Source organism: Acyrthosiphon pisum, unplaced genomic scaffold, assembly GCF_005508785.2.
Source record: "Acyrthosiphon pisum isolate AL4f unplaced genomic scaffold, pea_aphid_22Mar2018_4r6ur Scaffold_20501;HRSCAF=21212, whole genome shotgun sequence".
Taxonomy (NCBI): domain Eukaryota; kingdom Metazoa; phylum Arthropoda; class Insecta; order Hemiptera; family Aphididae; genus Acyrthosiphon; species Acyrthosiphon pisum.
In genome coordinates this window covers 3,094-16,047 of record NW_021769868.1, presented here as the reverse complement: position 1 = coordinate 16,047, position 12,954 = coordinate 3,094, and the positions used below count along the sequence as shown (strand labels likewise).

The window sequence follows — 12,954 nt, the reverse complement described above, 5'->3', positions numbered from 1 at the left end:
TTCACCTGAGTAAAGGAAAAAGTGAGAATAAATTCACTACGCCAAGTATAAATTAGTAAATGCCACCGAATGCATATTAAATTTAAATAATAGCTTAAAACAACAAATTAAACAACTAGAATATTTGCTTTGGTTTCCAGTAGCTGACTTTTAGTAGATATATTTTCCTGAATATATATATTATTATATTATTGTGATAAATACATATTTATTTTGAATGTATATGTTTTTAACCAAGAAGGCAACAAAACTATTGCATATTATAATTTACACTATAAAAATGTAACAATTGTTATGCATAGGTAATAGGTAGTGTATGAATATTAGTTATTACAAATTTCAATACACACTTTCTAATAACTAGGCACCTAGGTGCTAGGTACTAGTCAACAAGTCATCATCAATATTTTATAATGTATTTATAATCTTTTTAATTTTAACACCTAATATTATATATGGAAATATTAAACAAGATTCCTTGAAAGTTTTTTTAAGCCTCATCCATTTTTTATGAGTGATGAAGTTAAAATGTTGACGACAAATTAACGATTTATCCTCAAACAATTTATTGCACTTTCTGTGAAAATTACATTTTCAAAAAAATTATAACAATATTATAATCTATTGATATATTCATTATAGGCATTACCTACATTTTTTTCTATCAACGTTGATGTTATGCTTGGTTAAGAAACTTGCAAATATAAATCAAGCTTTTTCATATAAGTTGTACTTTCATAACAATTTTAAAATAAATAATATGAACAATATTTTTTATAGACATTTCAAGCACGAAGTTTGACAGAATTGGATATTTAAATGAAAAATAGAGATTCGTAGGGGTTTGTAACTTTGCGCGATTACGTAGTTATATTATTATATGTACCTATATAATTAAATATTTACTATACAATAGTGACATTTTAGAATTCTTACTATTCATCCCTGCAACTTCCTCTGTTTTTTAATTAAGTACGTAGGTTATGTATATCAGTGTGGCAATATTATGCATTATTATATGATATACGTATATAAATAAAGTATATAAGAACCAATATAATCCTGGGCACCACTTATATAAGTATTTATCCATAAGAAGTTAGATTAAAATTATTAAATATCTGTTCTTGTGTTTGATGAACAATAACCGTGATGATTTCCGAGCAAATCAGCCTGCATAAAGGCAACTATAGGTATTATTATTATCATTACTGTATAATATGCCATTGTGAAAAGTGCAGCAACAACCGCAGGGGCAGCCGGTGAAATACCCCCGTTGTTAAAATAACAAAATATTATTTATGATACAATTATTTATATTATTATTAATATTCTATTATCATTTATCCCTATATTATATTCATTTTTTAAATGATAATATAATATAGGTAGTATAATAAAATATAATATACCTACGTATTTGCAAATAAATATTAATAATCTGGTAATATTATAGATACTAATTAATATTTAATACATTTTTCTTCAAACATGTACATGTGGTTGTGAGTAATACTTTAGTCTGGAAATTTTTTTCTTAGGGTCGGGGTCTCAGGTATTTTTATTCCAATTACTTATCAAAAAAATGATGTGTGATAAAAATGAAAACAATACGTTATTTACGATTGATTTGTAAATTTGATAAAAAACATAGTATGATAAAAATCATATTTACAAAAAATCGTAACTCCTTAAACACTGAAATAATGACATACTATATTATTTACATGATATGTATATAATATATATTTGTTTTTATAATTTTTGCAATCTATAATCCGTTGTATTTTACATAGTACTCCATTTTTTTTTGATAGATACCAAAATGTGAAAATGAATGGAAACAAGTAGCTTTAGAATTTAAGACGTTATGGAATTTTTATAATTGCCTAAGAGCTATAAATGGGAAACATGTACTCATAAATAAACCTCCAAATAATAGTTCTTATTTTTATAATTATAAAGGAACGTTTAGTGTTTTACTTTTTGCAGTAGTGAACGCAAATTATGAATTTCTTTACGTGCACAGTGGTACCAATGGAAGAGTATCTGATGGATGTGTCCCGAAAGAAACAAATTTCTATAGATTACTTGAAAAAAAACAATTGAAAATACCACCACTAAGTGAATGTGATTTATCTTATGTTTTCTTAGGCGATGAAGCCTTTCACTTGATGGAAAACTTTATGAAACCTTATTCACAGTATAGTGCTGGTCCAGTTGAACACATTTTTAACTATAGACTGTCTCGTGCTCGACGTGTAGTTGAAAATGCATTCGGGAGTTTAGCTGCAAGATTTCGAGTTTTTTTACAACCATTGAATATTGACGTTCGAAATATAGATGCAATTGTAATGAGCTGTGGTGTGTTACATAATTGTTTACGAAGAAACTCGAGCAACTACTATACTTCTTCTAATAAATTAGGTACCGAAAATTTAGATACAGGTAGTATAACACAAGGACAATGGCATCAAATTGGGGAAATGGCACTAATCCAAAAAATAACACTTTATACTGGTAAAAATGCTAATAGAAGTAATGATGTAGAATTAATGAAATATTAGGACATTAGGTATCAAATTTGCAAAAAAAACTATAATTTCTCCCACACTTAAGGGAAAAAAATACAAATAAAATAATATTGTGTCTAAAATATTGAAAAATAGGTATAATTTTGTATTTAGAATAGTTATGATTTCCTGTTAAATCAAATTGTTTGTAGGTATATATTTATAGGTAATTTCATTCAGTATTGAGAAAAAACACGTTCTAAAAGGACCGGGCTATGTTACGAGTTATGTTTGTAGGAACAAAGCCGGAACTGTTTCTTTCAAATTAAAAAAAAATGAAAATGAACGATTTTTTTAGGAACGTGAACGAAAATCAGTTTTTTTAAATTTGTAAAAAAAATAGTAAATTTTGGGGAAAAAACACATTTTCAAACTTGTTTCAACCTATAAATTATTACGGATACAGCAGAATTGATTTTTTATTTTTGAATTGCCGCCATTTTTTTAACATAAATATATATTATGTAACTCGATTTTGGAAAAAATGGCTATACCACGTTTTAGAATGTAACCACACATTTTTGTTTCACCATTAAAACTAAATATTCTTAAAAGAGAATTAATTACCTTTTTTTCTTTTGCATTTCTCGATCGCTGAGTGTGCCGCACCTGGCCAGTATATTTAAAAGATCGGCCCGATCTTTTTCTTGTTTATCGTATGCCTCTTTTCGTATCTAGAATTATATAGAATATATTAGCAGCGTGCCTATAGACGTACCTAACTTCATAAGTCATGCAGTTATAAAATGCAAACAAGTTGTTAACGTTAATTTTATTACGACTGTGGTCTAACGCGTATCGTTTTCATTTGTTTACTTATGAAAATTTACCCACCACACGCATCGACTAAATTATTATCACGTGTCGGAAGGAAGTAAAAATAACGATTTTTTCACCAATAATGCAGTTAATCGAAATCTGAATTTTGGTATTTTTATATAATACTTAACGGCCATATTTGCAAATACTTGAGAAACGTGGTTCTCATTTAAAAAAAAGAGGTTTGTATCGCCGCAGGACTCTCATAAAGGCTCAAGTAGTACGAGAAATCAAAGAACTAACAAATATTGTCGTTGAGTTGATTTAAAAATTCAAAAAATCAGAATTTAAATAATACATGCGTTATTAAATTAAAAAAACGAAGGCGAGTATGGCTAAAATATGTGATCGGTGTACGACTAGAATAATCACACTGTATACAAAATCAATAATTAGTAATAATTATATTATACTCTATGTAAAACAAAAAATTGTGACAAGGAATTCATATAATAGAGTGTTTTGGTATACCTATTCCTCGTCGGTTTTCTCAAAATATGTCAAACAAAAATATATACCGACTACTCGACTACCTATATATATATATACCTACGTGTTATTATGTGTGGGGCGGCGATATTAACATACTGCTCTGGTTAACGTTAATGATGCCAGCGTTGTTTCGACAAACTTTTCCGAGTCACGTCCGTAGAATTAATTTATTTTTATTAATTTAATTGGTTCGTGTGTTCAACGCGTAATTTCCGCCATTGCACAGGTACTACAACTCGCGTCATCTTAAGCTTCCTATTTATTATTTACTATATTTTATAATCAGCAGGTGAGTTGTTGCAGCGTTTGAATAATATATGGGTAGGTAATATAGTAGGGCATTGCCACCCCAGCATGCACTTGGTTCTGTCGTCGATATAATAAGGTATCCATAGTGTTATCAAATCAGTCGCGCTCAAAACGACAGATCCGGTTTCCGTACAGATAATTTTTCAGGTCAATGAACTTTCGGTACTATTCTAACCAGGGACTGGAACCTTTTTAATTTATCGGTATCGGTGCCGGTACCGGTTCTCCAAAAATAAAATAACGATTCTGGTTCGGTTCTGGTTCTTTGATGAAAAAAAATAAAGGTTCCGGTTCCAGATAATTTTGGTACCGAAAAGTATATTAATTTCAAATAGTCATCCAGAATGTGGGTATAATTGATGTTAGTTGAGGTTATTTAAGGTATGAGAAATATTAGAAAACTCATAATATATCATAGATAAATAGGTTATACACTAAACCATAATACCTTTAAATATGATAAGTAAAATTATTTTATTTTTGAACCTAAAAGTACCTTTTTAATTTAAAAATTCCGGTTTGGTTCCGGTACCTTATTATATTAAAATAAAGGTTTCGGTTCCGGTTCCGGTTCTTAATATTTTAAAGGTTCCGGTTCCAGAACCGGTTCTTTTAGGTCCGGTTCCAGTCCCTGATTCTAACATCATTGTATTTTCTTATAACCCGATTGGACATGATCACCAAAATATGGATACTGGATGTACTGGAAAAAGGCATACAGAAATTCTACACGGTGTACGAGGTATCGGAATGGACCGCCAGAAATGCTTCAGTTGTTGTAGATACCGTAACTCAGTGCAACTGTGGAATGTTCAACGTCATTTTACTCTGCCGATGAAAGTCACCAGTTTGGGAACCGGTGCAAAAAGCAGAAGAGGTTCTGACACTCCCACGTCCCTAGCAGAAGCTCTAATATCAACTACTAGGATGATGGTAAACTGTTCTTATCTATTTCTGGATGACATTGTATTCTATTTTTATTATTTATATTATCATGTTGTTACTCTCATACTCTATTGCTATTTTATTGTATCTCTCAAAATGTCCCCATCTTACCTGATATAACGTTCATTTATCTTTAATTATATTAGATGTTACTACTATCATTCATAATACTGACCTGTAACTGCCCAGAGGAGCTCTTCATTACATATATTATAATATATATTATCATTGTTTCGTCGTCTGACTAGGCTGTATTGTTGTTGTCGCTGGTTCTATTCTCAAAGTCCGAGTTATACCTATGCCCGTTTAGCTTTATTGGCATCAAATTATTATATGCATATGATTCGCTGATTATTATATCATGAGTTTTCATTATGATAATTACCAGTATACGTCGGTAGTATACATTTCAATGTTCACAGCCAGCTTCTCTACGGTAAAAAAAAAGGACCCAATATCTTGGTTACGAATACTTTTTTTATAGTACGATTCTTGAAACGATGTATACATATTATATAAGAGAGTGAAATTATTTTTAGTAAAATATAAATTCGAATTATTGTACAGATAAGCTATCCAGTTTAAAAATATTTTAACGTTTATTAAATTACAATAGTCAAATATACTACAATTTTTCGTTACTAAATTTTTGGGTCCTTTTTGTAATCCAACTATGATAAATCGTGGTTTTTCTAATTTTGAAGCAGTTTTCAAATTCCATGCAACTTTTTAAGTGGTTCCGAGTTCAGAATATTCGAAAGTTTCAAAAGATCTAAAAGGAATAAACAAACTATTTTCTTTTTCTATAAGTTTCAATAATTTTAACCTTTCATTATCATCAACAGTGATATGTGGAACCATCGAAGCTATTTTATTAAAAACGACTTTACCTTCAAAATTAGTTAGACCACTTTTAAGTTTTAAAGCATTTAAAACGCTATGACTTCAAGTTAATATTAATTCCAATCTAGAATTCACTAATATTCTTTTATAGTCTTCAGACAAACCTAACGAATATTTTAATTATTATTATTATGATTAATAATATACGGCTGTTGTTTCCTCATATCTGTCTCCAGACACATTATATTATAAACACAAAAAATCCACGACGCTCCGACCCCTTCTGGTCTCGGCTCATGGTTGGAGACCTCATTGGTTCGGTCCAATTGTAGAATTGTCCCATTATTTATAGAAAATATATATTTTTAAAGAATGTCAACATAATATTGTTAATTCACATTAATATTAACGAGCACGAATATATTATGATTAATGATTACTTTTGAAACTATATAAAATTTAACTAACAACAACAACAACATTTATTATTTAAGCACATTGGCTCGTTCCTCATTTATATAAAGTTCCTCAGTGTGATAGGCTATCAAATATTTTTGAAGTCCAAAATAGACAATGTTTATATACAATATTATTTTAAATGGTACAATAAAAATCACTTTGATTTTTTAACACATTGAAAACCATACCAAATGTAGTATTTATTTAAGCTATGACAAATTAGCAAATTAGTTCAAAGAAAAAAATACAAGACAGAATTAACACTTTAACAGTGCTACCATAATAATATGTAAACATGATTTATCATATTTAAATATGTTCTTTGGACCTTTGATCAATCAGATAAGTGTTTCATGTGTGTCCGCTTGTGAACCGTCAAACTGCTACTTACAGAGAACGACTTGTTGCAAATACATCACATGAGTACAGTTTTTCGCCGGTGTGCGTTCGTCGATGTGTCTTCAATTGAACACTTTAAGTGAAATACTTGTCGCATCCATCGCATGCGTACGGTTTTTCACCAGTATGTGTGCGTCGATGTGACGTTAAACAGCTACTTACAGAGAACGAATTGTCGCATACATCACATGCATACGGTTTTTCACCAGTGTGCGTGCGTCGATGTGCTGTCAATTGGCCGCTTTGAGAGAAAGACATTTCACAAACGTCGCATGCGTACAGTTTTTCACCAGTGTGCGTACGTCGATGTGCTGTCAAACTGCTACTTACAGAGAACGACTTGTCGCATACATCACAAGCGTACGGTTTGTCGCCAGTGTGTGTGCGTCGATGTGCTGTCAATGGGCCGCTTTGAGAGAAAGACTTTTCACATATGTCGCATGCGTACAGTTTTTCGCCAGTGTGCGTTCGATGATGTACCATCAAATTGCTACTTACAGAGAACGACTTGTCGCATACATGACAAGCGTACGGTTTGTCACCAGTGTGCGTGCGTCGATGTGACGTCAAACTGCTACTTACAGAGAACGACTTGTCGCATACATCACAAGCGTACGGTTTGTCACCAGTGTGCGTGCGTCGATGTGCCGTCAATTGGCCACTTTGAGAGAAAGACATTTCGCATACATCGCATGCATACGGTTTTTCACCAGTGTGCGTTCGTCGATGTGACGTCAAACTGCTACTTACAGAGAACGACTTGTCGCATACATCACAAGCGTACGGTTTGTCACCAGTGTGCGTGCGTCGATGTGACGTCAATTGGCCACTTTGAGAGAAAGACATTTCGCATACGTCACATGCGTACGGTTTGTCACCAGTGTGCGTGCGTCGATGTGCCGTCAATTGGCCACTTTGAGAGAAAGACATTTCGCATACATCGCATGCATACGGTTTTTCACCAGTGTGCGTTCGTCGATGTGACGTCAAACTGCTACTTACAGAGAACGACTTGTCGCATACATCACAAGCGTACGGTTTGTCACCAGTGTGCGTGCGTCGATGTGACGTAAATTTGCCACTTTGAGAGAAAGACATTTCGCATACGTCACATGCGTACGGTTTTTCACCAGTGTGCGTTCGTCGATGTGCCGTCAAACTGCTAATCAGAGAGAATGACTTGTCGCATACATCACATGTGTACGGTTTCTCGCCAGTATGCATTCGTCGATGTGCCGTTAAATTGCTACTTTTACCGAACGACTTATCACACACATCACATGGGTAAAGTTTCTTCTCCATGCTGGTCCTCTGTTGTGTCGTCTGTTGCTCTTAGTTAGTAATTTATTTAATGGGTATTTGTTTTTTATACAATTATTTAGTTACTATGTTTTTCTGTTTAAAATATATTGACATTACCTTGTTTTTAAGCCAGCACTTGTTGTATTACTTTTTAAACTTTAAATAGAGCATATTATATTGAGTACAACAAAATCATTTGATAAAATCACTTCTTCATTTTAAATTTTAAAATAATATTATATTACCCTGAAATGAATTCCAAGTTCCAAAAACATAAATTATTTCTTAAGAATAAATTTTGTAACACCAATAATACTCCTATCACTTCGCAAATTAACCCATATACAAAAAAAAAAAAAAAATTACCGTCGTTGAGAGATTAGACAGACTTGAAAATAGTACGTAGTTATGATAATACCTAACTGGATTTATTGTATTCAACTGTGTGGTTGTGCCAGTAAGCCTAACATCGATGTAATTTAACTCTGTTAAAATATCGCCATTCGTACCACCATTGCAGCTTACCGATTCAGAAGAATTAACGCGATTCACCGTGATATATGATGCTCCGTACAATATTATACGAAATCCGAAGGTTTCCTGGCAAACACTGAACGAGGCTAGTTCACAATGTTAATCCATTGACTATCCAAATATTAGATAACTCTAAAGACATTAGACGTCTTAACTTACTAAATTTGGTATGTTACGCGTTTGTAAGACGGAGACAACATGCGTGTGTGGCCTCCTCTTAATGATCATTGGCTTACATCCATTTATTGGGATCAGAAAAGAAAAACCTAAGTCAAAATATAAAAATTTACTATTATTAAGTTTACTTTTTTAATATATAGGTGGTCTAATTTACCACACTCGTCAGTCCACGAGAAATTTATAAAAACGAATTGTAATTGTTTGTAAAAGTGTAACTGTACTACTGGTTTACAACAATACAATTTTGATGACAATGATAACATTCGTAATAAACGCTGAATTGGTGAACTCCAGAATAAAGTCGAAATGACAGTTTTTGTTTGCAATATTGTTCTTATAATGAGGAACTTCCATCAATTTTTTTAATTTTTCTGTAACCTGCAATTACTTTACCCTTTAAACATGTATATTTTATTTTTTTTGGCCCAATACCCGGGAAAATAATTATAAACAAATATTGTGTATGAAGGAGGTAGATAAAATGTGGCCCAATTACCGATCACCCCTTCCATCATTTTATTGTAACATTCCATGTAATAATATTATACAATTAATAGCATAATTATACTTACCTATTAACAATTGAATGATATTTTCTACTTTAAGGTTTCCAAAACAAAAGATTTTTATTATAATCCAAAAACTGACTTTGGTCAATTAATGGGTACTAATAGACATACAGTATATTCAATTTGTTGATTTAATAACCAATTGCATTTAATTGGTTGCTATGATTAATGTTAAAATAAGTATTAACATTGCATTCATGTTTCAATTGCAGTATTATGTGTTATCAAGTCTTACAAATTGGTTCAAATGATGTTTTTAAGGTTTATAAATGTTTATTAAAATACAATTTAATGAGTATTAAAATATAGTTAAATGTTTAAAGTTGTTTTTTTTAGTTTTAATTAATGTTCTATTTAAGGTTTATATGTTTATTGGGCATGTTCATTTGCAGATATTAGATTCTTTAAAATAAATTGTAAGATTGTTCTAAAAAGCTACGAATATGATCATAAAAAATAAATTAAAAATTATTCAATTAAATGCGGAATGTAACTATTTTTTCGGGTAGCCTATAAAAGTCTATCAGATAGAACTAGTTTAAATTCATTATCCAAAATATTTTTTATAGTTTTCATAAATTCAAAAGAATATATTGTATGGTACCTAAGAGTGGTATCCAATTTCCTAAATTTCACAAATTTTAAATTACTCTCGTTTTTAATTAAGTGTTTTAAGGTTTTTGAGAATATTTTTAATGAATATATAAATTAATTGGGAATATATTATATAATAATATTAAGCGTCGCATGGACTTTCAATTCGTCTACTATATGTTTAATACACAAACTTTACTAATTATAAAATAAGTTTATTTTTTAGCTATTCACAACTTAAGCAGAATCCGGCATCCACGAACAGATAACAACTGCAATACAATTCTATAGATTATTAGGAATATGTTATATTAATGGACTGCACAAAAATATTTTTAAAAATTAATTTAATTGTGATTAAATCATTGTAATTCAAATTTTAATAATGCAACACAGAGGCGGACTGGGGATAGATCAGCCCAGGGAGATTCGAAAAAGTAGCAGCCCACTGCCCGCGTGTTTTTAATAAGCAATACTCCTATCTCCTATACAATTCTGGTCTATATAACTTTTAAAAACAGTGATTCAAGTAATTTAGCTTATCTCTATATATAAACGTGTCATTGACAATTGGTAGAAACCAGGGGAGATTTTGAGAACTAAAGCTCTTCAACATGTTTACTAAACCCTTAGTAAACAGCAGCTATAATATTTAGGTACCTACATAAATGATAAAAACTGAATTAGTTTATGTTATCAAAAAATTTTTTTTTTATTTCTTTATTTAATTAACTTAATAATTTGCACATTAAGGAGGAACTTTGCTTCACATATTGTAATATTTCTTGAACATTTACTTCTTCTAACAACTTTTTCCTTATACTCATCAACATAAATGCCTCTAACTTTTAATTTCCAATTGATGAACGTAATTTACTTTTAATAATTTTTAGCTTACTGAAGCTTCTTTCACAGTTCACCTGAGTAAAGGAAAAAGTGAGAATAAATTCATACGCCAAGTATAAATTAGTAAATGCCACCGAATGCATATTAAATTTAAATAATAGCTTAAAACAACAAATTAAACAACTAGAATATTTGCTTTGGTTTCCAGTAGCTGACTTTTAGTAGATATATTTTCCTGAATATATATATTATTATATTATTGTGATAAATACATATTTATTTTGAATGTATATGTTTTTAACCAAGAAGGCAACAAAACTATTGCATATTATAATTTACACTATAAAAATGTAACAATTGTTATGCATAGGTAATAGGTAGTGTATGAATATTAGTTATTACAAATTTCAATACACACTTTCTAATAACTAGGCACCTAGGTGCTAGGTACTAGTCAACAAGTCATCATCAATATTTTATAATGTATTTATAATCTTTTTAATTTTAACACCTAATATTATATATGGAAATATTAAAACAAGATTCCTTGAAAGTTTTTTTAAGCCTCATCCATTTTTTATGAGTGATGAAGTTAAAATGTTGACGACAAATTAACGATTTATCCTCAAACAATTTATTGCACTTTCTGTGAAAATTACATTTTCAAAAAAATTATAACAATATTATAATCTATTGATATATTCATTATAGGCATTACCTACATTTTTTTCTATCAACGTTGATGTTATGCTTGGTTAAGAAACTTGCAAATATAAATCAAGCTTTTTCATATAAGTTGTACTTTCATAACAATTTTAAAATAAATAATATGAACAATATTTTTTATAGACATTTCAAGCACGAAGTTTGACAGAATTGGATATTTAAATGAAAAATAGAGATTCGTAGGGGTTTGTAACTTTGCGCGATTACGTAGTTATATTATTATATGTACCTATATAATTAAATATTTACTATACAATAGTGACATTTTAGAATTCTTACTATTCATCCCTGCAACTTCCTCTGTTTTTTAATTAAGTACGTAGGTTATGTATATCAGTGTGGCAATATTATGCATTATTATATGATATACGTATATAAATAAAGTATATAAGAATATAATCCTGGGCACCACTTATATAAGTATTTATCCATAAGAAGTTAGATTAAAATTATTAAATATCTGTTCTTGTGTTTGATGAACAATAACCGTGATGATTTCCGAGCAAATCAGCCTGCATAAAGGCAACTATAGGCATTATTATTCTCATTACTGTATAATATGCCATTGTGAAAAGTGCAGCAACAACCGCAGGGGCAGCCGGTGAAATACCCCCGTTGTTGAAATAACAAAATATTATTTATGATACAATTATTTATATTATTATTAATATTCTATTATCATTTATCCCTATATCATATTCATTTTTTAAATGATAATATAATATAGGTAGTATAATAAAATATAATATACCTACGTATTTGCAAATAAATATTAATAATCTGGTAATATTATAGATACTAATTAATATTTAATACATTTTTCTTCAAACATGTACATGTGGTTGTGAGTAATACTTTAGTCTGGAAATTTTTTTCTTAGGGTCGGGGTCTCAGGTATTTTTATTCCAATTACTTATCAAAAAAATGATGTGTGATAAAAATGAAAACAATACGTTATTTACGATTGATTTGTAAATTTGATAAAAAACATAGTATGATAAAAATCATATTTACAAAAAATCGTAACTCCTTAAACACTGAAATAATGACATACTATATTATTTACATGATATGTATATAATATATATTTGTTTTTATAATTTTTGCAATCTATAATCCGTTGTATTTTACATAGTACTCCATTTTTTTTTGATAGATACCAAAATGTGAAAATGAATGGAAACAAGTAGCTTTAGAATTTAAGACGTTATGGAATTTTTATAATTGCCTAAGAGCTATAAATGGGAAACATGTACTCATAAATAAACCTCCAAATAATGGTTCTTATTTTTATAATTATAAAGGAACGTTTAGTGTTTTACTTTTTGCAGTAGTGAACGCAAATTATGAATTTTCTTTACGTG

General features: G+C 30.0%; 1 protein-coding gene across 1 annotated transcript; it reads right to left on the bottom strand.

The window, feature by feature from the left end:
- Positions 1–6,914: 6,914 nt before the first annotated feature.
- On the bottom strand, positions 6,915–8,141 carry LOC100165295 (zinc finger protein 271-like). Its single transcript, XM_008181243.1, has one exon. The coding sequence runs from the start codon at positions 8,139–8,141 to the stop codon at positions 6,915–6,917; it is 1,227 nt and encodes a 408-aa protein (XP_008179465.1).
- Between the last annotated feature and the right edge of the window lie 4,813 nt (positions 8,142–12,954).